Source organism: Carcharhinus amblyrhynchos, chromosome 20 (assembly GCF_965287045.1).
Source record: "Carcharhinus amblyrhynchos chromosome 20, sCarAmb.v2.hapA, whole genome shotgun sequence".
NCBI lineage: Eukaryota > Metazoa > Chordata > Chondrichthyes > Carcharhiniformes > Carcharhinidae > Carcharhinus > Carcharhinus amblyrhynchos.
In genome coordinates, this window is record NC_137343.1 from 1258830 (window position 1) to 1286766 (window position 27937).

The 27937-nt window shown below is 45.9% G+C and overlaps 1 protein-coding gene across 1 annotated transcript; it reads right to left on the reverse strand.

Annotated features, from left to right (window-relative positions):
* Positions 1 to 420: 420 nt before the first annotated feature.
* Positions 421 to 27924, reverse strand: ddx55 (DEAD (Asp-Glu-Ala-Asp) box polypeptide 55). The gene is made up of 14 exons (XM_080207927.1): positions 27799 to 27924; positions 26479 to 26529; positions 26310 to 26393; positions 24681 to 24772; positions 24512 to 24574; positions 23586 to 23735; positions 21421 to 21610; positions 15981 to 16063; positions 13892 to 14023; positions 13436 to 13528; positions 5467 to 5581; positions 4128 to 4296; positions 3042 to 3334; positions 421 to 775 (listed from the first exon to the last, which is right to left on the reverse strand). Exons 1-14 carry the CDS (start codon positions 27898 to 27900, stop codon positions 656 to 658), a joined length of 1737 nt encoding a protein of 578 aa, XP_080064053.1. The 5' UTR covers positions 27901 to 27924; the 3' UTR covers positions 421 to 655.
* Between the last annotated feature and the right edge of the window lie 13 nt (positions 27925 to 27937).

Here is a 27937-nt window from a genome sequence, read left to right on the forward strand (position 1 = left end):
CTGTGGACTGGCTCCCCTAGATCCTGACATCTGATCAACAATCAGAAATAAAAGCTAAAATGGTGCTGCTTGTAGTCCTTGCTTCAGGGCACAAGATGCACAAAAAAAGAGTTGTGTTGGTTAGACCAGCCTTGTCCAGCCACTGCCCCACGGGCCAGATACCACTCCAGAAGCTCCTTCCTGCAATTTTATTGAAATTAACAACTTAAAACTTCATGGACATAATGCTGAAAAATGCTGTAAGCCTGGTCATCCAATGGCAGGCTGGTTTCTCTAGTTTTTTAACTGTTGATCGGCTCTAATACAGGGAGGAACCAGCCTATGATTGGACAATTAAACACATCAATTGCCAGGTCAGTTTAAATTATTGACTGTAGCACAGACTGATTTTAATTAGCAATGAAACCACAAATAGCCAGATTTTATGCCCAAGTACCACAATTCACACCAACAAGTTATTAAGAAATTTATTTTACATAAAATAAAGCAAAATATTGCTGATGCTGGAAAAATAAATGCTGGAAAAATTCAGCAGGCTTGGCAGCATCAGCAGAAAGAGAGAGAGTTAACATTGAGTCCACTTCTTGAGTTCAAAATTCCTTTTACAAATAGCTTTCACAGAAAGTTACAGGGTCAGACATCTTCCAATTCACTTTCATTTTCCCACCAGTTGCTTTTCAAACTCCTCCTCATTGATCTTTCCCCTTTTCAGTTTCTTCAACAATCGGGTATCATTGAGAAGTTCATCGATACTCTCTTCCTCCAGGTCAGATCCCTGCAAAATGGTAACGTTAGTAAGAGAGGATTTGTCCTGAAGTTCAGCAAGTCAGAATAAATCTTCTGATCAGCGCACAGGGGAATAAACCAAACTAGACATTTCTATCTTAATTCTGTCAAGGATTAAAGAACATTTGGAGCATAGAGTCTGTTATTCAGGGTAGAAGATGGAGAGAAGATGAAGATGAAGTAGAGGGAAGATGATGGGGTAATGATATTATCATTGGACTAGTAATCCAGAGACCTAGGGTAATACTCTGGGAAACACAGCTATGAATCCCATCATGGAAGACGGTGAAATCTAAATTCAATATAAATCTGGAATTAGAAGTTTGTTGTAAAAACCTATTTGCATCTCTAACTTTCTTCAGGGAAAGAAATCTGCCACCTTTAGCACTGGTCTTGCCTACAGGTGACTCCAGACCCACAGTAACGTAGATGAATCTTAACTACCCTCTGAAATGGCCAAAGGGCAATTGGGGATGGGCAAATCCTGGTCCAGTCAGCAACACCCTCATCCTATCAAGGAATTAAAAAAAGCATCAGTGGGGTCAGAGGGCTCATTTCCCATGGACATTTATTTTTCGGAGGTGGCATCTAGAAAAGAGTAGGGCTATCCAGGAACAATTGTACTACCAAATGCAGGAACCATGATTATCTGATGCTGCTGTTTTGATGATTATTTAATCTGAATAGGATGCTGCAGCTCCAGAGATCTGGGCTCTCGTGTTTTAAAGGCAATTTATTCACCACATTTTCTTCATTAACATTCATTCACTGGCCAGGCCACTGAAGTCCCGGAATTGAGATGGTTGACTTCCAACAACCACAACCACCTTCTTTTGTGCTTGGTATTTCCTGTTACTTCCCATTTCCAGGAGCTAGAATACTTCACCGGCTAAAGGAGGTTTACTTAAAAGTCATTCAGCATCACAAGATCTTCAGAAAATCCTTCACACCGTGCTAGCCTTTTAATAATGAGAGGGAGGCCTTGTGACACATACATAGAAAATAGAAACAGCAGGCTCATTTTGATCAATGCTGGTTATCAAATTCAATACCAGGATCCCCCCCGTCCCCCATGATCCCTTTAGCCCCAAGAGCTATAATTAATTTATTCACGGTGAAGAAATTTCTCCTCACCTCAGTTCTAAAGGGTTTACTCCTTATCTTCAAACTATAACCCCTAGTTCTGGACTCCCCCACCATTGGGAACATTCTGTCTGAATCTACCCTGTTAGAATTTTATAAGTTTCTATGAGATCCCCTCTCTCTTCTAAACTCCAGTGAATATAATCCTAACTGACTTAGTCTCCCCTCATATGACAGACCTGCCATCCCAGGTATCGGCCTGATAAACTTTCGCTGCACTTTCTCTATAGCAAGGACATCTTTCTTCCGATAAGGATACCGAAACTGCACACAATACTCCAGGTGCAGCCTCACCAACACCCTATACAATAACAGTAAAACATTCCTATTTTCAAATAAAGGTCAACATACCATTTACCTTCTTTACTGCCTGCTGTACCTGCACGCTTATTTTCAACGACTGCTGCATGAGGACACCAAAGTCTCACTGAATATCCACCTCTCTCATTTTACACGTATTCAAGTAATAATCTGTCTTCCTATTATTGCTACCAAAGTGAATAACCTCACATTTATCCACATTATGCTGCAACTGCCATACAGATGCCCACACATTCAGCCTGCCCAAATCACACTGAAGCATCTCTGCATCCTCCTCACAGCTCGCCCTCCCACCCAATTTGGTATCATCTGCAAATTTGGAGGTAATAAATTTAACTCCCTCATCCAAATCATGAATATATGACTAGTTGGGGTCCTAGCACAGATCCTTACGGAACTCAACTAGTCCCTCTCTGCCAAGTGGAAAAAGACCCATTTATGCCATCTTTGCTTCCTATCTGCTAACCAGCTTTCTATCCACCTCAAGACACTACCCAAAAGCCCATATACTTTAACTTTACACAGCCCTACTGCTGGACCAGACGCTGTGGTTTGAATCCAATGCCAGGACTTGTTGGCCACAGAAGGAATGTTCAATGAGCTGATCATCATCTTGGGAATCGTTCCACCAAATCGCCTCACTATAGCCCAAAGGATAGAAAACGGTATGAAGGTATGTAAAAAAAAGTCAAAAGATCAGAACTTCTACACATTTCAATTATCAGAAGCTCCAACACTCAAACTCACGAAACATGAGACACCTCACCCACTCCCCCCCCTCTCCAGCACACCTCATCTCGCCTCCTTTTTTCTGCTTGTTTTTTCTTTTTGTCCCTCTTCGTTTTCTGCTTTGACCAGGGCTTATTTTTCACAAATTTCTTTTTCCCCTCATTTTGATTCCTCTCATGCAGCTGCTCCGCTAACATCTTCTGCCTCTGTTTCTCTCGGTTTTTGTCTTTGTATTGGATGGAGTTTGTATCTATGTTCTCGGGAATGAATCCAGGAAAACTTTTCCCTCTTAACTCCGGCATCTTGGGCAATTTAAGTAAACCAAAACCCCTGGCGACAGCGGCAAAATCCAGATCTGGAAAATAAATCATTGTGGAAATCATTACTGGAGGTTCTCTCATTATAGAGCAAGAGCAGCAAGTACCCGAACAGGCACTGGAGTGTGGTGACTAGGGGATTTTCACAGTAATTTCACCGCAATGTTAACATAAGCCTACTTGTGACACTAACCTATAAACTTTACAGGTATTAAACAACCCAGTCTATTGCAACGTTGGCCATTATTTCAAGAGAGCTGGAGTGTAAAGAAAGTTCAGCATTAGTTATAGAGAGCCTGCTTAAGCCCCATCTGGAGTAACTGTGTTCAGTTCTGGACACCATGCCTCAGGGAGGGCATATTGGCCTTGTCAGGGTGCAGTGCAGATTCACCAGAATGATACTAGATTATGAGGACAGGTTACACAGACTTGACTTGTAATCTCTCTTTGTTCATACATAAAGTGATGGGACAATTAATGTGTTTCAACTATTAAAGGATCCTCCAGAGTCGGTAAAAACTATTTCCACTATTGGGACAATTCCAGAATAAAAAGGGGAAGAAACTGAAACTGAGAACCAGGCCATACAAGAGTGAAATCAGGAAGCACTTTTTCAGCAAACGGTAGCAGAAATTCAGAATTCTCTTCTGCAAAAGATTGCGGATTCTGCAGTGCAACAGATATTTCAAAAGATGGAAAAATGGCATAAACCACAGTAAATACCAGGTTCTATAGAGCATTCTGGTGTCATTTATTTTACAAAAAGCAAGCTGAATAGTTCTATTATTTGCACCACCTGCTCAATAAACCCTGACTTTTCTGTGCAGTTACCTTTTATTCGGAATATCAAGCTACATTCATGTTTTGCGTAGGACTGAATGAAAGACACAAACGCCTTCATCCCTTTTTCAAAGACAGCTCGATCAGACACAGCCAATTCCTTCAGCTTTGGCAGGACATTAGCAGAATCTTTTAGCGGTTTCATCTCTTCTATTGGACACTGAGGAGAGAAAGACTCAATTAAAAAAATTAAAAAGCGAGGCAGAGGTTTACGACTCTTAACAGGAACTCTTTGCTTTACCACTTAATTGAGGTGCAGCAAGTTGATCACTGCCTTGACAATATAACAGCAACTTGCACTTAAACATAGTAAAACATTCCAAATCACTTTATGGGAAACACCAGATGTCTGATTTTGGAATATCAAAGACTTAAGTAATACTAAAACTGGTTTTAATACAGTATCCCAATTTCAAACAGTAAACTTTTTATTTTTGGACACAAATGTTCAGAAGTTTTTATTTTATGTAAGGTTTCCTTTGCCAGAACCACAAACTCAAGTGTTGGTTCTGTTAAAAGCTACTACAGGTACAAATATTATAAAGAACAAAGAACAGTACAGCACAGGAACAGGGCCTTCGGTCCTCCAAACCTGCACTGATCATGTTGTCCTTTCTAGACAGACCCCTTAAATCCCTCCATTCCCCACCTATTCATGTGTCTATCCAGATGAGTCTTAAACGTCGCCAACATATCTGCCTCAACCACCTCACTTGTCAGTGCAGTCCAGGCCCTCACCACACGTTGTAAAAAAATACCTCCCCCGCACATTCCCACTGCACTCTTCTTCTCCCCCCCCCCACCCTCACGCATACACACCCTTACCTGGAGCTTGTGCCCTGTGTCCTGGGGAAAAGCTTCCAATTGTTCACCCTATTGATACCCCTCATAATTTTATAAACTTTTATCAGGTTGCCCCTTCAACCTCCATCTTTCTAGGGAGAACAAGCTCAGTTTATTCAATCATAGTTAATACTCCCCATACCAAGCAACAGCCTTCTGGTAGTGTGGTGACCAGAATTGGACACAGTATTCCAAATGTGATCTAACCAACTTTTTATACATAATTTACTAAGTTTTATATTCAATGCCCCATCCAATGAAGGCAAGCATGCTAGATGCTTTCTTCACCACCTTTTCCACCTGTGCTGCCATCGGTGATGCTTCTGAACAAATCTCCAGCAGACAGTGTACACAAGTTTTAGAACATCTCTACAGGTCCCTCAAATGTGTGTATTAAATATCAGATTATATAGACTCAGAAACCCCAGATCCAAGAGAGAAGTCACATTATATTTTAAACCACTGGAAGAAAAACAAACAAGCGTACTTTCTGGTTAATGGAAAGGAAGTTGACATAAGCCATCTCCATAGGAAGCAGGAATACAAGGGCGTTGCCATGGTGACCAATACGAGCTGTCCGTCCACAGCGATGGACAAAGGCACTTAAAATAAACAAAGAGCATCCATTAAATATCTCAACTCCAACACCCACTGAATATCAACAACCGACATGGTACCGATCGCAGACAATCACAAAACAAACAGCTATAATATCTAATACCTGATTTAATATCACCGCCTGTGTGCTGTTTCACTGCAGCTTACAATGCAACTGTGATCGGAACAGCTATCACTCCAATTCCTGTCCTGTCAAAGCCCCCAAGCTGCACAAGCTTCTTTAGCTATTGATTCCATCAACTAAAGTATTAATTTCAAATCTGAAGAATGGTTTTAATTCTGATATAGTTCTGTTTTCCATTCAACAAGATTTATTCTGCCTCTTAATTCCAATAAAAACTTGACAGGATCTCGTGACGCGAGCACAGGAATAGCTGCGTCACGAGCTCTGATTCTACTCATCTTTAAATCCTTTCTTTTATCCTAATGCATGACCTGCAATTAGTTGATCTTGCTGTATATCATCTGTGCGATGTGTTTGGAAAACGCTGGCTAACTTTCTTGAGACGGCAATTAAGGAATCCTTGTTTGTGGTCAGAGCAGGCTTGGCTGGGGCCTGGTTCACAGTGTGCAGGCCCATATTCAGGAGATGTGGTTAGTGCCGATATGAAGACCGCTTTTACAAATAAAATGTGTCAATTGTATTCTGCTGCCCGGCACAGATTAGGAGTGCTCAACAAGCTGCGAGATACCCTACAGAGAATGAACAATGGGGAGATAATAACGCTATCCATCTAGAAGGAGGTTCCCTTGTTGAAGGTCCACCTTGGATCCTTGGAAATCCTGCTGCATGGAACAAATCGAGGGGACATGGCCTGAGGAGGATTATCCGTGACCTAGTCCCCCCGGGAAGAGGAAGAGCTACAATGAGATTCCAGGTTGATTTTGAGAAATGGCTGTCATGCTTTCACAATAAAGTTTATTTATAGCAAATGCCTCAAGCTTTCGGAACAGGCTGTCCCTTCATCAGGTGGGTGGGAGTTCTGACCACACGCAGGGCACAAAGACACAATCTCAATTTACATGCATAATGATTGGAATGAGAGTCTTTATAGCTAATCAATTCTTAAAGGTACAGACAATGTGAGTGGAGAGAGCATTAAGCACAGGTTTAAGAGATGTATATTGTTTCCAGACAGGAAAGTTAGTGAGATTTTGCAAGTCCGGGCGAGTTGTGGGGGGTTACAGATAGTGTGACATTGACCCAAGATCCCAGTTGAGGCCATTCTCACGTCTGCGGAACTTGGCTATCAGTCTCTGCTCAGCGACTCTGCGCTGTCGTGTGTCATGAAGGCCGCCTTGGAGAACGCTTACCCGAAGATCAGAGGCTGAATGCCCGTGACTGCTGAAGTGTTCCCCAACAGGAAGAGAATACTCTTGCCTGGTGATTGTCGAGCGATGTTCATTCATCCGTTGTCATAGCGTCTGCATGGTCTCCCCAATGTACCATGCCTCAGGACATCCTTTCCTGCAGCGTATCAGATAGACAATGTTGGTCGAGTTGTAAGAGTATGTACCGTGTACCTGGTGGACGGTGTTCTCATGTGTGATGATGGTATCCACGTCGATGATCCGGCATGTCTTGCAGAGGTTGCTGTGGCAGGGTTGTGTGGTGTTGTGGTCACTGTTCTCCTGAAGGCTGGGTATTTTGCTGCAGACAATGGTCTGTTTGAGGTTTGGTGGTTGTTTGAAGGCAAGAAGTGGGGGTGTGGGGATGGCCCTGGCGAGATGTTCATCTTCATCAATGATATGTTGAAGGCTCCAGAGAAGATGTCGTAGCTTCTCCGCTCCAGGGAAGCTCAGGGCGACAAGCCCAATATAGAACCAAAACTCTCAAGAATGACATTAGGCAGGTCTAGGGTCAGAGGGCAAATATCAAAAGCGATGGGTGTAAGGTCAGGGGTCAGAGACCATTATGGAGCATTTCCATGGCAATAGAGTCCATGGTGATGGGGTGGGGGAGGAGCTAGAGAGTGATGTTGGGAAGGTCAAAAGTGATAGAAGCAAGTGTAACGGTCAGAGGGCGAGGGTGAAAGGTCACGGCTTCTGTCACAACCTCAACTAGCATTCTGTCCCGCAGAAAGCCTGGGATTGGCTGTCAAGACTGGATGTCCAAGTGGGAGAAGGCCAGTGATTGGTGGGTGGAGTTTTGGTTGTGGACTAGTGGAGTGGACTTGTGGACTTATGGTGACTAGTGGAGTGCCCCAGGGGTCGGTGCTGGGGCCTCAGCTATTTACCATTTATATAGATGATCTGGAGGAGGGAACCGAGTGTAGGGTGTCGAAATTTGCTGATGACACCAAGATTGGGGGAACGGCAAATTGTGCGGAGGGTGTGGAGAGTCTGCAGAAGGATCTAGATAGGCTGGGCGAATGGGCCAGGAAATGGCAAATGGAATTTAATGTTGGCAAGTGCGAGGTGATCCACTTTGGTAGGAATAATGGTAGGAAGGACTATTACTTAAGTGGCGAAAAACTGCAGCAGGCAACGGTGCAGAGGGACCTCAGGGTCCTTGTGCATGAGTCGCAAAAACCCAGCTTGCAGGTGCAGCAGGTGGTCAGGAAGGCGAATGGGATGCTGGCCTTCATAGCGAGGGGGATTGAATATAAAAGTAGGGAGGTCTTGCTGCGGCTGTATAGGGCATTGGTGAGGCCGCAGCTGGAGTACTGTGTGCAGTTTTGGGCGCCATACTTACGCAAGGATATTTTGGCCTTGGAGGGAGTGCAGAGGAGGTTTACTAGGCTGATGCCAGAGTTGAGTGGGTTGAGCTATGATGAGAGGCTGAATAAATTAGGCTTGTACTCGTTAGAGTTTAGAAGGACGAGGGGAGATCTCATTGAGACATATAAGATGATGAATGGGATGGATAGGATAGAGGTGGAGAGGCTCTTCCCGCTCAGAAAGGATAGTAGGACTAGGGGGCACAGCCTCAAGATAAAAGGGGGGTGGTTTAGAATGGAGTTGAGGAGGAACTTCTTCACTCAAAGGGTGGTGAATCTCTGGAATTCTCTGCCCGTTGAAGTGGTGGAGGCTGCCTCGCTAAATATTTTTAAGACGCGGGTTGATGGGTTTTTGATAAGAGAGGGGATTAAGGGTTATGGGGAGAGGGCGGGAATGTGGAACTGAGCCACGACAGATCAGCCATGATCTTATTGAATGACGGGGCAGGCTCGAAGAGCTAGATGACCTACTCCTGCTCCTATTTCTTATGTTCTTATGTTCAATGGAAGGAGTTGAAATTCTTACTGTCCATCAGCTCCCTGTGGGAAATCCGGAGACACACATTCCAATCTCACTGACTTCCTGACACTCTGTCCACCATGTCCTGTGTTTGTCTTCTGAGGAGGTCGGTGCGGTTTTTCGCTGTGGCGCATCGGGACTGTCGATCAATGAATGGAGCACCATATCCTGTTCTTATGAGGACACATTTCAGCATCTGGAAGTGTCTGTTGCGATCCTCCTCATCGGAGCAGATCCTGTGTATATGGAGGGCTTGTCCATAGGGAGTGGCTTCTTTAACGTGTTTAGGGTGGAAGCTGGAGAAGTGGAGCATTGTGAGGTTATCCTTGGGCTTGCGGTACAGTGAGGTGCTGAGGTGACCATTCTTAATGGAGATGTCTGTGTCTAGGAATGCAACTGATTCCGGAGAGTAGTCCATGGTGAGTCTGATGCTGGAATGGAACTTGTTGATGTCATCATGTAGTTGTTTCAGTGATTGTCCACTATGAGTCCAAAGGAAGAAAATGTCATCAATGTATCTAGTGTAAAGCATCGGTTGAAGGTCCTGTGCAGTGAAGAAGTCTTGTTCGAACCTGTGCATGAAGATGTTGACTTATTGAGGTGCAAATTTGGTCCCCGTGGCTGTTCCGTGTGTCTGGATGAAGAACTGGTTGTTGAACATGAAGACGTTGTGGTCCAGGACAAAGCGGATGAGTTGTAAAATTGCGTCTGGAAGCTGGCAGTTGTCGGCGTTGAGTACTGAGGCAGTCGCAGCAATGCCATCGTTGTGGGGGATGTTGGTGTAGAGCACCGAGACATCCATTGTGACGAGGAGTGTCCCTGGTCCAACTGCTCCGTGTGTGCTGAGTTTCTGTAGGAAGTCCATAGTGTCGTAACAAAAACTGGGGTTCTTTGTACAATGGGTTTCAGGATGCCCTTGACATAGCCGGAGAGGTTTTCGCACAGGGTCCCATTGCCCGATACGATGGGACGGCCAGGTGTGTTTGCCTTGTGTATCTTTGGGAGGCAGTAGAGATCTCCAACGCGGGGAGTATGTGGAATGAGAGCACGGAGGGTGCTCTGAACGTCCGGATCAAAGGCCTTGATCAGATTGTTGAGTTGACGAGTGTGATCTTCGGTCGGAACTGCGGTTATCTGTCTGTAGTGTTCCTGGTTGTTTAGTTGTCGGTACACTTTGCAGTAATCTGTTCTGTTCAGTATGATGATGGCCCCTCCTTTGTCTGCTGGTTTGATGACAATGTTGCAGCTGGTCTTGAGAGCGTGGATGGTATTGCGTTGTGATTGGGTGACGTTCGGTGTTGTCTTGTGAGTGCAGCTGATGAATCCGGTGTTATCGCACCTCCTGATGGCTTGGGCATACATGTCCAGTTGAGGGCAGCGGCCTTCCGGAGGAGTCCAATTCGACTCCTTCCTCTTTTGTTGCTGCACTGCGGATCTCTGTCAGCTGTTCCGGTTCCAGTTCACTGACTGTCTCATTGTGTTCGCTGTTGGTCTCTTGGAGTTTGTGGAAGAACTCCGGCAGCCTCAGTCACCTGATGAATTCCTCGGTGTCCGCTGCGAGACTGATGGGATCCATTTTGGTGGTGGGGCAGAAATTGAGCCCTCGGCTGAGAGCTTCGACTGCATCTGGTTGAAGTGTGTAGTCCAACAAATTGACAATGGACCTCCCTGCGGTGGTGCTGTTTTCTATTGTAGGACCAGAGGAGGCTTTGTTGCTGCTGGTTTCTCAACTTTCCTGTTTTTGGTGTGCATGTAAGTGGAGAGGCTACGACATCTTCTCCGGAGTCTTCAACATCTCGTTGATAAAGACGAACATCTTGCCAAGGCCATCCTCGCTTCTTGCCTTTAAACAACTGCACAACCTCAAACAGACCATTGTTCGCAGCAAACTACCCAGCCTTCAGGAGAACAGAGGCCACAACAGAAAGGACCGTAGGACTAGAGGGCACAGCCTCAAGATAAAGGGGGGGGGGGGGCGGTTTAGAACGGAGTTGAGGAGGAACTTCTTCACTCAAAGGGTGGTGAATCTCTGGAATTCTCTGCCCGTTGAAGTGGTGGAGGCTGCCTCGCTAAATATATTTAAGACGCGGATTGATAGGTTTTTGATAGGCAAGGGGATTTAGGGTTATGGGGAGAGGGCGGGAATGTGGAACTGAGACACGACAGATCAGCCATGATCTTATTGAATGGCGGGGCAGGCTCGAAGGGCTAGATGGCCTACTCCTGCTCCTATTTCTTATGTTCTTATGTTTAACACCACACAACCCTGCCACAGCACCCTCTGTGAGACATGCCGGATCATCGACACAGATGCCATCACCTCACGTGAGAACACCATCCACCAGGTACACGGTACATACTCTTGCAACTCGGCCAACGTTATCTACCTGATAAGCTGCAGGAAAGGATGTCCTGAGGCATGGTACACTGGGGAGACCATGCAGGCATTATGACAACCGATGAATGAACATCGCTCGACAATCACCAGGCAAGAGTGTTCTCTTCCTGTTGGCGAACACTTCAGTGGTCACGGGCATTCGGCCTCTGATCTTCGGGTAAGCGTTCTCCAAGGCGGCCTTCACGACACACAACAGCGCAGAGTCGCTGAGCAGAGACTGATAGCCAAGTTCCGCCTCAACCGTGATCTTGGGTCGATGTCACATTATCTGTGACCCCCCACAACTTGCCCGGACTTGCAAAATCTCACTAACTGTCCTGTTGGGAGACAGTACATACCTCTTTAACCTGTGCTTAAAGCTCTCTCCACTCACATTGTCTGTACCTTTAAGAATTGATTAGCTGTAAAGACTCACATTCCCATTATTATGCATGTAAATTGAGTTTGTGTCTTTGTGCCCTGTGTGTGATCAGAACTCCCAGCCACCTGATGAAGGGACACCCTGTTCTGAAAGCTCACGGCATTTGCTACAAATAAACTTGTTGGACGTTAAGCTGGTGTTGTGGGATTTCTTTCTGTTTTACCCCAGTCCAACCACATCATGCTTTCACAATCTCAGTCTGAGGGCTAGGCGTCTAGTTCGATGAAACATTTCTAATCTAATTTGAAGCCTGGAGTTGGCTGGAGACCCTGGTCACTGGTCTTGCGCTGCTTTGACCTTAACACTCGATGAGAAGGGTTCGAGGTAGCTAATCACAATGGACTGTCTGCTGAGGCCTGGATTCCTGTTCCTCTGGGCACTGGGACAACGACATGATGGAGGTGAGGAGGTCAATGAAATTCTGGATGACTCCTGGATATTCCCTGACAATCCAGTCATGTCATTGGCCTTTTCTAACTCTGTGAATGGTTTCTAATCCTGCACTTTGTTCCCTTGTGACTTTACTCCTGGTTGTGCGATGTTGTCTTTCATCCTGATAGGGGCATGTGTTGAGCACAGAGACATGGGATTTTTTCCCTATTCCTTGCCTTTTATCCTTGGGGGAAATCACTATATTTTATATCCTTGCTGGTGGCTTTTCTGCTGATGTGCTCTGGTGGGGGGAGGAGGAGGAGGTTTGGTTCTCTGGCCAGGAGCCCTCTTCTTCCTTGTTGGGGAGGGCTCCAAGTGGGTTGTATGTCTTAAAGGTTGCGTGATACTTATTTAACTTTTTAATTACTGTAATTTTTGCATTCGTACAGGAGTATGTTCTTTTACAGAAGGCTTCACTTTATAAAAGTCATAGAATCATAGAACCCTACAGTGCAGAAAGAGGCCATTCAGCCCAATGAGTCTGCACCGAACACAATCCCACCCAGGCCCTACGCCCACATATTATACTCACTAATCCCTCTAACCTCCACTACCCGGGACACTAAGGGGCAATTTCTTAGCATGGCCAATCAACCTAACTTTAGTTATAGAAAAGATGGGTAGTGCCACGACAGGATGGAGGGTGGATGGAAAGATTTGGAGATGGTTGGAGCGGCCTTATGTCTTCTTTCTAGGGGAGAAAGGCCCCTTATTAAAACCACTGGTATTGTGTTTCTCTTTGTTTTTTGTTAGTTATTCTGGGTTTAAGAAATCCTGAGCTTATCCTATGGTGGCCAAATCCTGGAATGGATGGGCCATTTTTTCCTTGGCATTGGTGCGAGTGTGTGTGTGTGTGTGCGTGTGTGTGTGTGTGTGTGTGGGGGGGGGGGGGTGGGCTGGTGGGAGCGGAATACATGCCTGAGCACGGTTCCAAGGTCTTTAGAGTTCTGAATATCTTTGGACTGGTTTTCTGAGATGACTTGACTGACAGCTGCCTAGTTACTGGTTTGGGCACAGTGTCTTCTTGGTACGGAGATCCCCTTTGTGTAGAGACAGCGAGCGGCATTTGGGGAAACCCCAATCTCCAGTGAGATTTTCTTTCTATTTTGTTGCTTTGTGGAAGTATGTGCACCATACTGCCATGTTATCCTGATTCCCCACATTCTCCTCGTTATCCTTTCACTATCCATACAAAAACAGGCATTGACCGCAATGGCAGGAACTGAATTATTGAGATTGATCTTTGGTGGCCCTCACCATGTACTGTGCTGACTCCTGGGAATCTGTTGTGCATCGTACTAAATATAAAGTTAAAAATTCTCAATAAAAATATTTTTGAAAAAGTACCTGGCACTGCTGGGAGGGTCATATTGTAGAACCCAATCGACTTCTGGGATGTCTATACCACGAGCCATGACATCTGTGCAAACCAAAATACCACTGGGACAGAAAAGAAAAACAGACTATTCAGCACATGAGGGTGTAAAACAGTGAAAAATAGTTCAGCATCCTACACTGCCAGCAGAGTCAATATTTAGTGTCCAGCGGGGCATGAATTGAGGGATTTAGGATCAGCAGTGGAAACTATCGCAAATATCCCTGTCCCATAAACCAGCAGCAATAGTATCTGGTACTGTCCAATTGAAATGAGCTAACTCAGCACCAGCCACAAACAAAGCTGGAGATTTGGTGATCGGCGTGCTTCATTTATTTGATGTTTGCGTTTTCCGAGTGAGCAATACCAGTTACGTGTCAGAGTCATACAGTGCAGAAAAGGCCCCACGCTTAATTTAAAACCCTCACCTTTGAAGTTGCCGAAACTCAGTGAAAATCCTGTTGCGTTTGTGCTTCATTTTCCCGTGAATGCACATTATTCGTACATTTTTCACCAAGGTATCCAGTGCAGTCCCGTAATATTCCACACACGTACACGTACTGAAAGGAGGAGGAACCTCAATCAAACTCTGCAATAACTGAATAAGCAAAGAGGAAGCTTTTCTCAACCTATTCATTTTGAAGGAGTCCAGGACTCAAAAGCAATAGATGTCTACTTAGCAAATAAATGATAACAGGCGCTGTCACTGGGCCTGTGATCTCAAGACTCAGTCACATTATTTCAGTTAAATGGAAGATGTAAAGCAGAGTGTGTGACCACTTGCTCAATTACTCAATGGGAGATGTTTTCCAATAAATATGAATGTGTGAAGGACATTTACCTGTATTGAGTGGGAGATGATTTTTACTAGAATATTGGGAACAGAGACCATCATTTTCAGTCTCCACCATAAACTCCATTTCCCAATGTAATATCCTAACTATGGGTTTGAAACAAAAAGAAAAAGATGTAGTTTCACACATAGATTCAAACTAACACAACATGTTTATTGAAAGATGTTCTCTGCTCAGAACAGAAAATTAAACTGAACAGCAGCCTGTGAAACACCCCACTGACATCACCATCTAAACAGCTCCTGAAGCAATCATGCAACTATTTAAATATGTGACACCCAGTCACCCTATTCCTCTCCCTGGTCACTGGCTGAGATTGGGCTAGAGATTGTTCGCAACCTTGGTTGACCAAGGTGAGCTTCTGACCACATTTCCATGCATTCAATAAGATTACCTACTCCCCGCTCTGAAACACAAACCAACATAATCACTGCCTCAGCTCAGCTGCTGCAATCCTCCTCTATGCCTTTGTTCCCTCTAGACTTGATTTGTCCAAAGCACTGGCAGCCAGCCTCCCACTTTCTATAATCCATAAACTGGAAATCAAAAATTCTGCTGCCCATATCTGATCTCTCACCATGTCTGCTCACATGTTGTTCGTGAGGACAGCTGCAATCAACGGCTTCTCATAAGCAACTCAGTTTTAAAATTTTCACCTTTGTTTTAAGATTCCCCCATGGCCCCAACCCTATCTCTGGAAACTCCTCTCGAGATATCCAACTGCTCCAGTTCCATCCTCCGATATTCTCTCTTTTAACTGTGCCGCCATTGGAGGCAGTCTTCAGTTGCCAAGACCCAAAGCTCCGAATCCCCCAAATCTTTCTCACTCCGTCCTCTAAGGTGCTCCTTAAACCTCCCACTTTGACAAAACTCTTGGTCATCTGTATTGATCTCTCCTTGCATGACTTAACGTCAAACTCTGTTAATTCTCCTGTGAAGCAACTTGGTACATTTTACAAAATTAAAGCTGACATTTCAATACAAGCTCTTGCTGGAATAAAATTAGTGCAGGCACTGAAACAGTGTGCCTGCAGCCACACTCATGGTTCAGTGATTCTCCTGGCCAGACACAGAATAATCAGCATTGACAGTGGGGTGCTCAGCCCAGCTGGAAAACCATCGTGAAAAGATTGGGAGCTTCACTGCACTAAAATAATACCTCCTCACCCAAGTCTGAAGGACAGGGCTTTCAGTCCCACTGCAGACTTTGGCACCTCATCTAGGCTGAGGAGAGAAAGTGGTACACCAATGGAGGTGCCATCTAAAGGAAATGCTAAACTTTCCCTCACATTCCCTCTGTTTGCCTAGCCCAGTGTGTGAGAAAGGCTCAGTGTTATTCAAAAGGAAGGCATTCTTCCAGTGCTCAGAGCAATATTCCTCCCCTAAACAGCATGAAAATTAGGTTAATTTATTTGCTGTGTAAATGAAGATCATATTTGTCTCCATAATTACTAGATTCAAAGCAGCTGAAGCTCGTGGCTCTTTCAGTCTCAGCTCTTGGTACATCTGAAATTGTCAAGATTAAAACTCAAAGCCAGAGAACATGTTTCATTATGATATAGAACAGTAAATAGGTAAAAACATCAAAGATTCATCACAGAAAGAAAACTTCAAGAGAAACCTTGATGAACATTTCTGCTTTCTGAGTGCAAATGACAATCACCTGAAAAAGACAAGATGTTTCTGTTGTTTATGCTGCTGCAAGAAGGCGACTAACTGGTTAAACTTCTCATCCGCTCGACATGTCTGAGGAGCAAACAGCAGAAAAATTAATAATAAGCACGTCACAGGCACAAAGAGAGTCAGAGCTGCATTGGAGTGATGTGATGGGAGGCTCAATGCAGCCATTCTGAGAGTGAGTGCATATGTTCAGCTGGAAATAGATACAGGAAGATACTTCACCTATGGCTTCTTCACTATTAATTACCCTTCCAATCTTAGTTAATTTTGCAGATGGCACTATCATTACTCTCACATTATCATCTATAAATCATTTGTATACAACAAACAAGGGACTGAACCTTGTGATACAGCCACTCAACATAACAACATAAGAACATAAGAAATAGGAGCAGGAGTAGGCCATCCAGCCCTTCGAGCCTGCCCCGCCATTCAATAAGATCATGGCTGATCTGTCGCTACTCAGTTCCACTTTCCCGCCCTCTCCCCATAACCCTTAATCCCCTCGCTTATCAAAAGCCCATCAACCCGCGTCTTAAAAATATTTAGCGAGGCAGCCTCCACCACTTCAACGGGCAGAGAATTCCAGAGATTCACCACCCATTGAGTGAAGAAGTTCCTCCTCAACTCCGTTCTAAACCGCCCCCCTTTTATCTTGAGGCTGTGCCCCCTCGTCCTACTGTCTTTTCTGAGCGGGAAGAGTCTCTCCACCTCTATCCTATCCATCCCATTCATCATCTTATATGTCTCAATGAGATCTCCCCTCATTCTTCTAAACTCTAACGAGTACAAGCCCAGTTTATTCAGCCTCTCCTCATAGCTCAACCCCCTCAACTCCGGTATCAGCCTAGTAAACCTCCTCTGCACTCCCTCCAAGGCCAAAATATCTTTGCGCAGGTGCGGCGCCCAAAAATGCACACAGTACTCCAGTTGCGGCCTCACCAATGCCCTATACAGCTGCAGCAAGACCTCCCTACTTTTATATTCAATCCCCTTCGCTATGAAGGCCAGCATCCCATTCGCCTTCCTGACCACCTGCTGCACCTGCAAGCTGGGTTTTTGCGACTCATGCACAAGGACCCCGAGGTCCCTCTGCACTGTCGCCTGCTGCAGTTTTTCGCCCCGTAAGTAATAGTCCTTCCTACCATTATTCCTACCAAAGTGGACCACCTCACACTTGCCAACATTAAATTCCATTTGCCATTTCCTGGCCCATTCGCCCAGCCTATCTAGATCCTTCTGCAGACTCTCCATACCCTCCGCACAATTTGCCGTTCCCCCAATCTTGGTGTCATCAGCAAATTTCGACACTCTACACTCGGTTCCCTCCTCCAGATCATCTATATAAATGGTAAAAAGCTGAGGCCCCAGCACCGACCCCTGGGGCACTCCACTAGTCACCATCCGCCAATCCGAATAGCACCCGTTGACCCCCACTCTCTGCCTCCTATTTGACAACCAATCCTCTATCCACGCTAACACCCTACCCCCAACTCCATGCCCCCTGACCTTCTGCAATAACTTCTTGTGAGGCACTTTGTCAAACGCTTCTGAAAATCTAGAAAGACCACATCCACCGGCTCTCCTCTATCCACCGCCCTAGACACATCCTCATAGAACTCCAATAAATTTGTCAGACACGACTTCCCTTTAATGAAACCGTGCTGCGTCTGCTCTATCAAGCAATTCCCTTCAAGATGCCTCGCAATTTCCTCCTTAATGACAGATTCTAACATTTTACCTACCACAGACGTTAAACTAACCGGCCTATAATTCCCCGCCTTTTGCCTGGCACCCTTCTTAAACAACGGCGTAACATTAGCCGTTTTCCAATCATCCGGCACTTCCCCGGAATCCAGCGACGTTTGGAAAATAACCACCAGGGCATCCACTATCACCTCCGCCATTTCTTTCAGAACCCTCGGATGCATTCCATCCGGTCCTGGGGACTTGTCCACAATCAGCCCCCTCCAGTCTGTCGAGCACCGCCTTTCTAGTAACAGTAATGTCATTAAGACCTTCCAGTCCTACCACCTTTCCATCACTAACACCCGGCAAATTATTCACGTCCTCCTCCGTGAAGACAGAAACAAAAAAGTTATTCAATACCTTAGCCATATCCCCATCCCCTACCACTAGGTCCCCTTTCTCATCCTCTAAAGGACCAACGTTCACCCTAGCCAGCCTCTTCCTTTTTATATATTTATAAAAACTCTTGCTATCCTTTTTTATATTAAGCGCTAGCCCAGCTTCATAGTTTCTCCTACTCTTCCTTATCAACTTCTTTGTCAATCTTGGTTGACATTTAAACCTCTCCCAATCCTCTTCTCGCCCACTACTCTTAGCTACTCTAAATTCCTCCGCTTTTAGTTTAACACTTTCCTTCACCTCCTTCGTTATCCACGGCTTATTACCTCTCCTCCTACTATCCTTTTTGACCATCGGAATAAATTTCCGTTGAGCGCCAAGAAAGATCTCCTTAAAGATCCTCCACTGCTCCTCAACAGACCCTCCCTCCAACGCGCTCTCCCAGTCCACATTCGCCAATTCTTCTCTCATCCTACCGTACTCCCCTCTATTCAAACAAAGGACGCGTGTCCGGGAACCCACTTTCTCCTCCTCCATCTGCACCAGAAACTCCATCATACAATGATCACTCTCCCCAAGAGGATCCTTCACCACAAGGTCCCTAATTCTACCCGCTTCATTACATAGCACCAGATCCAAGATAGCTCGCTCCCTCGTCGGCTCCAACACACACTGTTCGAGGAAACTATCCCGGCAGCATTCCAAGAACTCTTCCTCGAGCCCCCCACGTCCAACATGGGTCCACCAATCAATATGCAGATTGAAATCCCCCATAACTACGGCCGTCCCATTCCTGCACGCCGCACTTATTTGCGCGTTAACAGCCCGCCTCACCTCCAGATCATTATTCGGGGGCCTATAGACGACACCCACCAGCGTCTTCCTCCCTTTGCTGTTCCTAATCTCCACCCACAATGATTCCACCCTCTGCTCCTTGGCTCCAATATCATCCCTTGCTACCACCTTGATGCTATCCTTAATCAGCAGAGCTACGCTCCCCCCCTTTTCCTTCCTGCCTATCCTTCCTAAACACTTGATAGCCCTGTACATTCAGCTCCCAGTCCCTGTCACCCTGCAGCCACGTCTCTGTAATGGCAACCAGATTGTATCCATTTGTGTCGATCTGCGCCATCAGCTCATCCACTTTATTCCGAATGCTTCGTGCATTCAGATAAAGTGCTTTCATCCCAGCCTTCACCTGGACCCTATTTGCCGCAACGCCACCAACTATACTCACGCCGCCTACTCCCTCTATTATTGGGACATCCTCGGCCTCTTCCCTTACATGTACACTCTCCTTAACTTTAGGCCTCGTAAGGTCACCTACCCTCGCACCCTCCCCCCCCCAATTAGTTTAAAGCCCTGTCTACAGTCCTCTTTACTCGATTCGCCAGCACTCTGGTCCCAGCACGGTTCAGACCAACCCCATCCCGCCTGAACAGGTCCCACCTACCCCAATACTGGTGCCAATGCCCCATAAATTCAAACCCATTCCTCCCACACCAATCCCTGAGCCACCCATTCACTTCCTTAATCCTGTCAACCCTACGCCCATCTGCACTCGGTTCAGGCAGTAGCCCAGAGATAACCACCTTGTCGGTTCTACTTTTTAATTCCATTCCCAGCTTTTCATACTCCCTCCCCAGATCCTCAGTCTGCATTTTGCTTACGTCGCCGGCACCCACATGAACCACAACGACCGAATTCTCACCCTCCCACTCCAGGTTCCTCTGCAGCCCAGCTGCGACATCCCGGACCCGAGCACCAGGCAGACAACACACCCTTCTGTGCACTTTGTCATTGTGACAAAGGACAGTGTCAATACCCTTCACCCCACTATCCCCAATCACTACTACGTTCCTTTTCCCTTTCTCTTTGCCTATGTCCTGCTGCAGCACTGTACCGTGTGCAGTTTGCTCACCAACCTCACCTGCCTCGTTCTCGTCCAGCCTGGAAGCAAGAACCTCAAACCTGTTATGCAGATTAAGAGGCTGAGGCCTCCGCTCCTCACCCCCCTTCCTCCTCCCAGCAGCCCCCTCTTGTCCCTGACCCTTAGAGTTAGCCAGTCTAGGGGGGGCGGATGTCACTTGCACCCCATTGACAATGGCACCCTTTCTCCCCCTGATGAGCCTCAGTGTCTGTAGCTCAGAGGCCAGCTCATTTACCCTGAGCTGGAGCTCCTCCAGCAACCTGCACTTACTGCAGACATGGTCACTGGGATGAACCCTGGGGTCCACCAGTTCCCACATCATACAGAAACCACACATCACATGCCCCTCCATTATTCACTGTAGTAGTTTTGAAAAAAATTTTTTTTGTTTTTTTTTGTTTTTCAAACGAACTCACCTGGCCTTTTTTCCTTCCAGCCCTTTTTGATATTAAGCCCTAGTAGCTCACTCTGCTTCCCACTCACTCCGCTGCCCGCTCAGACGCTGCCCGCTGTCTACACCAGGCCTCCTTTTAAACCTGGCACTGATTTAAAGCTGATGGCCCACAACTGCCTGCTAACCACTCCCTCAGAATTCTTAAAGCAGTAAATACAATAAATAAATGCTTTAAACAGTTCTACAAAGAACAAAGTGCTTTAAACTTATTTTAAACTGGTTTTTAACAGGTAAAATCTTAGCTCTCTCTCTGCTCCTTCACTCGCCTGCTCCAGCAAACAATGGAAGGCTTCACCGTGTGGTCAGTTGATATTTAAAGCTGATGGACCACAACTGCCTGCTAACCACTCCCTCAGAATTCTTAAAGCAGTAAATACAATAAATAAATGCTTTAAACAGTTCTACAAAGAACAAAGTGCTTTAAACTTATTTTAAACAGGTTTTTAACAGGTAAAATCTTAGCTCTCTCTCTGCTCCTTCACTCGTCTGCTCTAGCAAACAATGGAAGGCTTCACTCAAACAGCCCTCTAACACCAACCTTTGTGTCCTATCACCAGGCTGGTTTCTGATCTATCTCGCCAGGTTTAGGAGGTGTTCAGATATCAAGAGGAAACAGGGGGACAGGAATTCTCATTTCGCTGAACCGAGGGCAAGAATTGACAAAAAAAAGTATCTAAAAATCACAGCAAATTAAAACAATTAAAAGTAACCACCGAAATGAAATGGAAACTCATTATCAGAAAAATAGAGATGTACAGAATTCAGGAGAGAAATCAAACGAGCTCAGAAAACAGGAAATGATATACAATGTGAGAGATGCTAACAGAAAAATAAAACATAAGCAACATTGTCCTCAATGTTGAGGGGAAATCAAGGCAGGCTGCCCAGAGTAACTGCCTTGCCCAGCTCCTCCTGTCCACTTAAAGCAACTTTCACACCCTGAAAGCTTACCAAGTAATAGTTCTTCAGTTGGATTGGTGTCTTTTGGGTATTGTCTGCTGCCACCCCCTTCTCCTTCACCGTGATCCGAACTGGGTTACGGAGACCTGCTCGGACCAAGCTCTCCATTTCTTGTGTCTGTGTGGCTGAGAAGAGACCAGTCCTCCGCTGTTTTGGCAAAAACCCCAGGATAGTGTTCAGACTGCAGCATTACAACAGACAAAACACAGGTTTTAAACAAAGGTGAAGTGTTTGACACAGCCATAACATTTTGTGATATTATTGTACAGACCTTCAATTAGAAAGTCAGAGATAAACACAGCACAGAAGGCCATTCGGCCCCTTTAGTCTGTCCCAACTCTTCGAAAGATCTATCCAATTAATTCCATTTTTCACACAGACCTGGAATTTTTTTCCTTTCCAACATTCATTAAAATCTCTTGAAAGTTACAATTTGATCTGTTTCTGCAGCTCCTTCAGGCAGTATTTGATGGGCTTGTACATCCATAGGAATATGCCCACAAGACAGCCATTCAGCCCCTCAAGCCTGCTATGCAATTTAGTAAAAGCATGGCTGATTTGGCAGTAACTTCAAATCTGTACTCTGCCCGTTCCTGATAAGCTGTGACTCCATTACTTACTGAAAATCTATCCATCGCTACCTTAAAAATATTCAAAGATTCTACTTCCAACACCTTTTTCAGGAAGAGAATTCCAAAGTCTCAAGATCAAGATCCTTGATTGAAACAATTTTGTTTCAACTCCATTTTAAAGGGTGACCCTGTATTTCTGAAATGACCTCTAATCCACAGCCTTCCTCAGTTACAGGTCAATACAAGCAGTTTTGAGCTTCATTTTCACAATTCTAATCTGTTAGAACTTTTACCTATAAACAATTATGCGGTGGATGATAGAAAATGAAATCAAGCTTGTGTAATTACAATATGTTTAACTGAAAGTTTTAAGGGACTTTTCTATCCTCAGGCTGTTGACATTTTAAAGAAAACAGGAAGCCAGTTTAAAGGACATCCCAGCTGTCTTTTAACAGAGGTTAATGAATCAATTCACTACGTTGGAATTTTGATTACACAGCAACACAAGAAATGGTGTATTCACATCGACATACCTTTCTGCATTAGAAGTACTTTTTAAAGTATAGACAGGAATAGTAACATGCTTATCATGAATGGACCCACGCTAACACTGAATTAGAAATGTTGCTGCCTCATTTAACACCTGATAGTTATGACAACATAAAGAACATCAGACTGTTCAGCATCACCAATAGACCATCATGTTGATATAGAATCTCTTTAATTAATTTCTTTATTCACTTTATTTTAAAGTTACTGAGAAATCAGTTAAAAAGAACTGAAGGGGTTTAGGCCTCTGAACTTTACGTTGTAGAAACTGATGTCAGCCAGATTAGCAGCCAAGCCTTGGAAAGTTGTGGGTTAATGCTTCATCCTAAGCCCTCAACACATTAACTACTGCTACTTACATGCAGTGCTGAGGGAATGTGACACTGCCAGATGTTCCATCTTTAAATCATCCTGATAGATGTATTTCTACACATCCGTAGCGCTATTCAAAGATCAAGGGAAGACAGGTGTTCTCCCTGCATCTTCATTAACATTTATATCCAGGACCAAAATCACAAACAGTTCTTGCATCATATCTCTGGAATTCTGCTGTGTTCAAATTGATTACCACATTTCCCTAATTTACAAAAGGATAACACAAACAAAACAAAAAGTACTTCATTGGCTTTTGGGAGGTCCTATAGTCATGAAAGGTGCTACTTAAAGGCTACTTCTGCTGACCACCCATTATCTACCCAGCCTATTATCCATGATTTTTCCAAGGAGTTGGGGCCAAGGCATGGGAATAAAAGGAAAGTTATTTCTTGGATCTAAATAACTCCGGCATTTTATTCCACCTGTTTCATTCAAAGTTCAGCCTTTATAACATCTCTGCATTGTAATAGGTTTGGGATGAGCAGAATTCATGTCCCAGGGGCTGCATTAAAAGAAACTGCCATGACAGTCCCTGCACCAGGAAATTTCCAAGTAACTGCTCAAATGTGACTGTGGTAAAGCGTTACTGTTTTTCTCTGTAGTTTTCTCTTTATAGAATAGTTCATTCTTTTCTTCCCAATATGCTGCTGCTGCAGTTACCTCACTTCAAATCCCATCTCCAGAAGCCTGTCAGCCTCGTCCAGCACTAAGACTTCCAGTGTCTTCACACAGCTGGGTAAATCCAGGCCATCAGACTGCCGCCTGAACATATCTTCTAAACGGCCAGGAGTGCCCACAATGATGTTCCCTCTGTAAAAAAGACAAGTTATCAAATCTTTAATCACTTCTATTCAAATTCAAGTACTTCCAGGGGCTTATCAAGTTATTTCATCATTCAATTTTGTTAAAAAGACAGTGGTTTATAAATAGAAAGCCCCACGCAGGAGAATCCAGGCCCCTCCTTCCTGTGCAGTACTGAGGGAGTGGCCTCCAAGAGAAGCATTAAAAAAGGCTCCATCTCCTCTCTTAGGAGGATATAAACGATCTGATTGCACAGATTTGGGGTAAATACAAAAAGCAATCCTAGAAACAGGAAGAGATGGTTGCTGGGGTATGGGCAACTGTTATTTTCTCACTGCTAATCACCTTAAATTGTTTGGTACTCAGCCTGGCCAGATTCACACACTCGGCTGAGTTAACCATTTCATTCTAGATGCTGGGGGCAGGGGGAAAAAAATTCAACTATTTCCTTTCCATTCTGAACTGTTCAGAGACAGTTTCTGGAAATGACACTGATCAAAGCAGACTCAGCTGTGATGCCGTAATAGTGGAACGACTGGCTGACGATCACTGTCTACTCTCACGTGCTGTTTGAGTACAGTCCTGGAGGAAAACTGCAGAATTGTAAGAGAGAAATGGAGCAGAACAGAATCAGAAAGATGAAAGCCAGTTATTCCACATCTTGGAAAGTGGCTCAGCTGCTCTTTACTGAAATAAATAATGGATAAATCAACAAACTGACAGGAAAATAAAACTGAAAGATCCTGCTAGTGAACCAACAGCGACAGTGCCAACTCCACACTTACCCTTGCTTCTTGAATTTCTCAACATCTTCTATCGGATTGCTCCCACCAATGAACAGAATCTGACTGGACACAAAATATAACCTTTATCAAGTTTATAGAAAGAATTCTTTCACATGCTGAGAAGTGCAAGTTGCTAATATTCAAATCAACAGGCTATTTCTAAACTCACCTGAACTGTGGGAAGTGTACTGTGAACTGTCTCAGGACTTCATCAATTTGAACAGCAAGCTCTCGTGTCGGAGTGATAATAATTGCCCCAACCTAACACAGCAGGAATCAGGATTATAAACTTATCACCAGCACTTGTGCCAACAACACAAAAAACTTACATCATTTGAATGAAGGTTCTTGGTGTCTTGGAATCAAAGGATATGAGAAATAGGCAAGAAAGTAGAGTTGAAGCCCAAGATCAGCCACGATCACACTGAATGGCAGAGCAGGCACGACAGATTATATGGTCAACTGTTCTGAAAATGAGTACTATTTTCAAGTGTAGACCCTGTTGTATTGTAGAAAACAATTCAAGGCTCTGACAAAGTCAATCAGACTCGAAATGTCAGCTCTGCTCTCCACAGATGCTGTTAGACCAGCTGAGATTTTCCAGCGCTTTCCGTTTTTGTTCAGAGCTTTGTGCATTATCCAATAGTTTGATATAATCCGCTTTTTACAATAATTTTCTCATCAAAACTTGGACACATGGCTTCAGCTTGTCCCAAATGCTGGCAAAGTGCAGCAGTTACTATGAATCCTGGGGCATTCAGAAGGGGATGGCACTGCAGGCTAACACATTGTCCTTTCACTTCAAGTAAATCTGGGTTCAAACTCAGACTTTGTTCTCCATCAGTTTTACATAGTCTTGGTGAGAGAGAGATTGACTAATCAGAATGGATGCTAAAATGAGAATTGTCAAAACAGCAGCAAGTGGAGCACAATCACACAGACAAAGAAAAGGTTGAAAACAATAGGCCTGAGAAGTTTTACAGAGTGAATGATGTGGAATGGAGGAGTAGGGGGAGAGAGATCTGGGCCTACACTAAGAGAACAGCAGCAGTCTTCGTTAATAATGCAAATTGGAGAGAGAAGGAAGGCAAACTGAAAGACTGCAGGATGTGAGAGGGGGAAGAAGCAGAAACCACTGTGTAAGCAGGTATGGGGAGGATACAGTTTAACCTGTGAAACTGAGAATTTAACATTTGATTAACTAGGGCAGCATGGTGGCCACAGGGACCTGGGTTTGATTCCCGGCTTGGGTCACTGTCTATGCAGAGTCTCCATATTCTCCCCGTGTCTGCGTGTGTTTCCTCCAAGAGCTCCAGTTTCCTCCCACAGTTTGAAAGACATGCTGGTTAGGTGCATTGGCCGTGCTAAATTCTCCCTCAGTGTAGGCACTGGAGTGTGGCGACTAGGGGATTTTCATAGTAACTCCATTGCAATGTTAATGTAAGCCTCCATAACTAGGCAAAATAGAGGAATGTTTATTAGTAGGGCATGACCAGAGTTAACATGAATGAAGTTACTGCAGTGGCTCTAGGTAGGAAACATACTTGAATGAAAAGCGAAAACTCGAAAGCAGTAACTTAAAACTTACAATTTATATAACTTAAAAACATGTCCCTGGAGTGAGAATTGAACCCATGATCTTCTGAATCAAAGACAAGAGTTAACAAGAAATACCCCTCTTACTATCTGGCTGGGCAACAATAAAAAAGTCACATTTACAACCACAAAAACTCATTTCACCTAACATTAAGTAGATATTTTATAATAAACAGAAAAAAAATCCTCATTAGGTACAAACCTGCATCTTTCTTAACTTCTCCCGTTTTAAAAGGATTTCCAAAATAGGAATGATAAAAGCCAAGGTTTTTCCACTGCCAGTTACCTGTGTTAAATTCACACTGAAAGTTATTCCATGCAAGCAGAGCACTGGACCAATAATGAAAGAAAATAAGGTTTGAGTAACTTACAGCTTCAGCAGCCACATCCTTGTTGCTCATAAAAAGAGGGATTGTTGCAGACTGCAAAAAAACCACACAGGCGATGGAGTTACATTCAGGTTTCAGCTCACACTCCTGAAATCACTGACTCATTCCCAGTAATTTCATCCCCATGTTTAATCTGGAAACCTCTGGCACTTTCCCAAATCTCTCCACCTCTCTTTCCTCCTTGAAGTCACTTTCTAAAACCTCTTGCTTGGTACAAGTTGCCCTAATGTGGCTTTGAAGCAGCTTAGCACGTTCCGACTATGCAAATACTTCCAGATCGGTTTGCTTTAGGGAGGTGAAAGTCATCAGTTCTCATCCACACACATAAAAAGTGAATGGACATCAACACTGACAGAAAGATTCTCTCGGAGCCCCCCCCCCCGCTCCCCCCTCCCCTCCCCCCCCCACCCCTCCCCCCCCCCACGCTCCCCCCTCCCCGCTCCCCCCTCCCCTCCCCTCCCCCCCCCCACGCTCCCCCCTCCCCTCCCCTCCCCCCCCCCACGCTCCCCCCTCCCCTCCCCTCCCCCCCCCACGCTCCCCCCTCCCCTCCCCTCCCCCCCCCCACGCTCCCCCCTCCCCTCCCCCCCCCCACGCTCCCCCCTCCCCTCCCCTCCCCCCCCCACGCTCCCCCCTCCCCTCCCCTCCCCCCCCCCACGCTCCCCCCTCCCCTCCCCCCCCCCACGCTCCCCCCTCCCCTCCCCTCCCCCCCCCCACGCTCCCCCCTCCCCTCCCCTCCCCCCCCCCACGCTCCCCCCTCCCCTCCCCTCCCCCCCCCCACGCTCCCCCCTCCCCACGCTCCCCCCTCCCCTCCCCTCCCCCCCCCACGCTCCCCCCTCCCCTCCCCTCCCCCCCACCACGCTCCCCCCTCCCCTCCCCTCCCCCCCACCACGCTCCCCCCTCCCCTCCCCTCCCCGCCCCCCCTCCCCTCCCCGCCCCCCCCCACGCTCCCCGCTCCCCGCTCCCCCCCACCCCCCACGCTCTCCCCCACCCCCCACGCTCTGCCCCCCCCCCCACGCTCTCCCCCCCCCCCCCACGCTCTCCCCCCCCCCCCACGCTCTCCCCCCCCCCCCCACGCTCTCCCCCCCCCCCCACGCTCTCCCCCCCCCCCCACGCTCTCCCCCCCCCCCCACGCTCTCCCCCCCTCCCCGCTCCCCGCTCCCCGCTCCTCCCCGCTCCCCGCTCCTCCCCGCTCCCCCCAGAGACACCCTCTACCCCTCAGACCTCTACCCCTTGAGATCACTCCTGGAGGCCACCTTCTCCCCCTCCCATGATCGGTCTCTCCCCCAGCCCAGCGTCAGTTACCTGCACCGGGGTCATGTGGGTGAAGTTCAGCTCCCGCAGCGTCTGCAGGATCCGCGGGTGAAGCCCGTTCGCCACATTCTCCCACAGCCCAGAATCCGCCATTTTGGTCGCACCAACTTCCGGTCCGTCACCGTGCCGT